This window comes from Octopus bimaculoides, chromosome 29, assembly GCF_001194135.2.
Source record: "Octopus bimaculoides isolate UCB-OBI-ISO-001 chromosome 29, ASM119413v2, whole genome shotgun sequence".
NCBI classification, from domain to species: Eukaryota; Metazoa; Mollusca; class Cephalopoda; order Octopoda; family Octopodidae; genus Octopus; species Octopus bimaculoides.
In genome coordinates, this window is record NC_069009.1 from 641,838 (window position 1) to 643,804 (window position 1,967).

The window sequence follows — 1,967 nt, forward strand, 5'->3', positions numbered from 1 at the left end:
GTACTCATACTGGGGAAAGACTATATGACTGTGATGTCTGTGGTAAATCATTCTCTTCCAGTAGTCACTTGACTACTCACAAACGTATGCATACAGGTGAGAAACCATATCGCTGTGATATCTGTGGTAAATCATTTTCTATGCATAATTCCATGGTTAAGCACAAATACATTCATACTGGGGAAAAACCATATCATTGTGATATCTGTGGTAAACAATTTTCTGAAAAGAATAAATTGATTGAGCACACATACATTCATACAGGTGAAAAACCACATCGCTGCGATATATGTGGTAAATCATTTTCTCTAAAGAGTACCTTGACTATTCACAAACGGATTCATACTGGAGAAAAACCATATCACTGTGATGTCTGTAGTCAATCATTTTCTTCTAATAGTCACTTGATTCATCACAATCGTACTCATACTGGGGAAAGACTATATGACTGTGATGTCTGTGGTAAATCATTCTCTTCCAGTAGTCACTTGACTACTCACAAACGTATGCATACAGGTGAGAAACCATATCGCTGTGATATCTGTGGTAAATCATTTTCTATGCATAATTCCATGGTTAAGCACAAATACATTCATACTGGGGAAAAACCATATCAGTGTGATATCTGTGGTGTATCATTTTCTCAAAATAGCACTTTAACTTATCACAAACATATTCATACTGGGGAAAAACCATATGGCTGCGAGGTCTGTGGTAAATCATTTTCTCTGAATTCTCACTTGACAAGGCACATACGCATTCATACAGGGGAGAAGCCATATCATTGCGATCTCTGTGGTAAATCATTTTCTCAAAATTGTAAATTGAGTAGGCACAAATGCAGTCATACCTTGGGAAAGACCAAATCACTGTGATCTCTGTGGTAAATCATTCTCTCAAAGGATTCCCTTGATTAAATACAGATGGACACCTACAGAAGTGAAGCCATATTGTGATACCTGTGGTAAATCATTCTCTAGAAATAGTCACCTAAGTAGGCACGAACGCATTCATACTGGGGAAAAATCATATCAGTGTGATATCTGCGGCCAAACATTTTCTCAAAGTGATTGCCTCAATACAAACGTACTTATACAGGTGAAATGCATTCTCATTGTAATATATGTGGTAAATCGTTTTCTGAAAATAGCACTTTATCTAGTCAAAAACGTATACATAGAGGAGAGAAGCCGCATCATTGTGGTATGTTTAATGAGTCTTTTAAAAATGCTACTTAAACATACATGTGAGTATTCATACACAAGTGTTATGGTATCAATGTGAAAATTTATTACAACAGGACAACAGCTATGAAACCTTAATATCGTGTATAGATGGAAATACATCAACACAGCAATGACTTTGATTTCTGATGATGATTGTGCTGGAGTTTTGAGGAATTTGTTCTGAGAGAATAAAGGAATACGAAAAATGAATAAAAGTTTGAAGTAACATTGATTTTGTCTTTGTTGTGTTTTCATCATCATCATCATCATAATCATCATCCTTCAATGTCCATTTTCTATGCAGGCATGGATGAGAAAGTGTGACATGAGCTGGCAAGCCAAAGTGCTGCTCCAGGTTCCAGTCTGATTTAACTTGGTTTCTTTGGCTGTACGCCCTTATGGTACATGGAGTATTTTATAAATATGCCTCTTCAAGTATCATAATAGCATGAAACTAGTAGTAGCACTTTTGGTTACTCTTTACTCTTTTACTTGTTTCAGTCATTTGACTGCGGCCATGCTGGGGCACCGCCTTTAGTCGAGCAAATCGACCCCAGGACTTATTCTTTGGAAGCCTCGTACTTATTCTATCGGTTTTTTTTTTTGCCGAACTGCTAAGTTATGGGGACTTAAACATACCAGCATCGGTTGTCAAGCGATGTTGAGAGGACAGACACACAAACATATATATATATACATATATACGACGGGCTTCTTTCAGTTTCCGTCTACCAAATCCAC

At 37.0% G+C, this 1,967-nt stretch overlaps 1 protein-coding gene across 1 annotated transcript; it reads left to right on the forward strand.

Moving 5' to 3' along the window:
• Positions 1-16: 16 nt before the first annotated feature.
• LOC128251239 (zinc finger protein 98-like) lies at positions 17-1,458 on the forward strand. Its single transcript, XM_052977948.1, has one exon. The coding sequence runs from the start codon at positions 87-89 to the stop codon at positions 873-875; it is 789 nt and encodes a 262-aa protein (XP_052833908.1). The 5' UTR covers positions 17-86; the 3' UTR covers positions 876-1,458.
• The last annotated feature ends 509 nt before the right edge of the window (positions 1,459-1,967 follow it).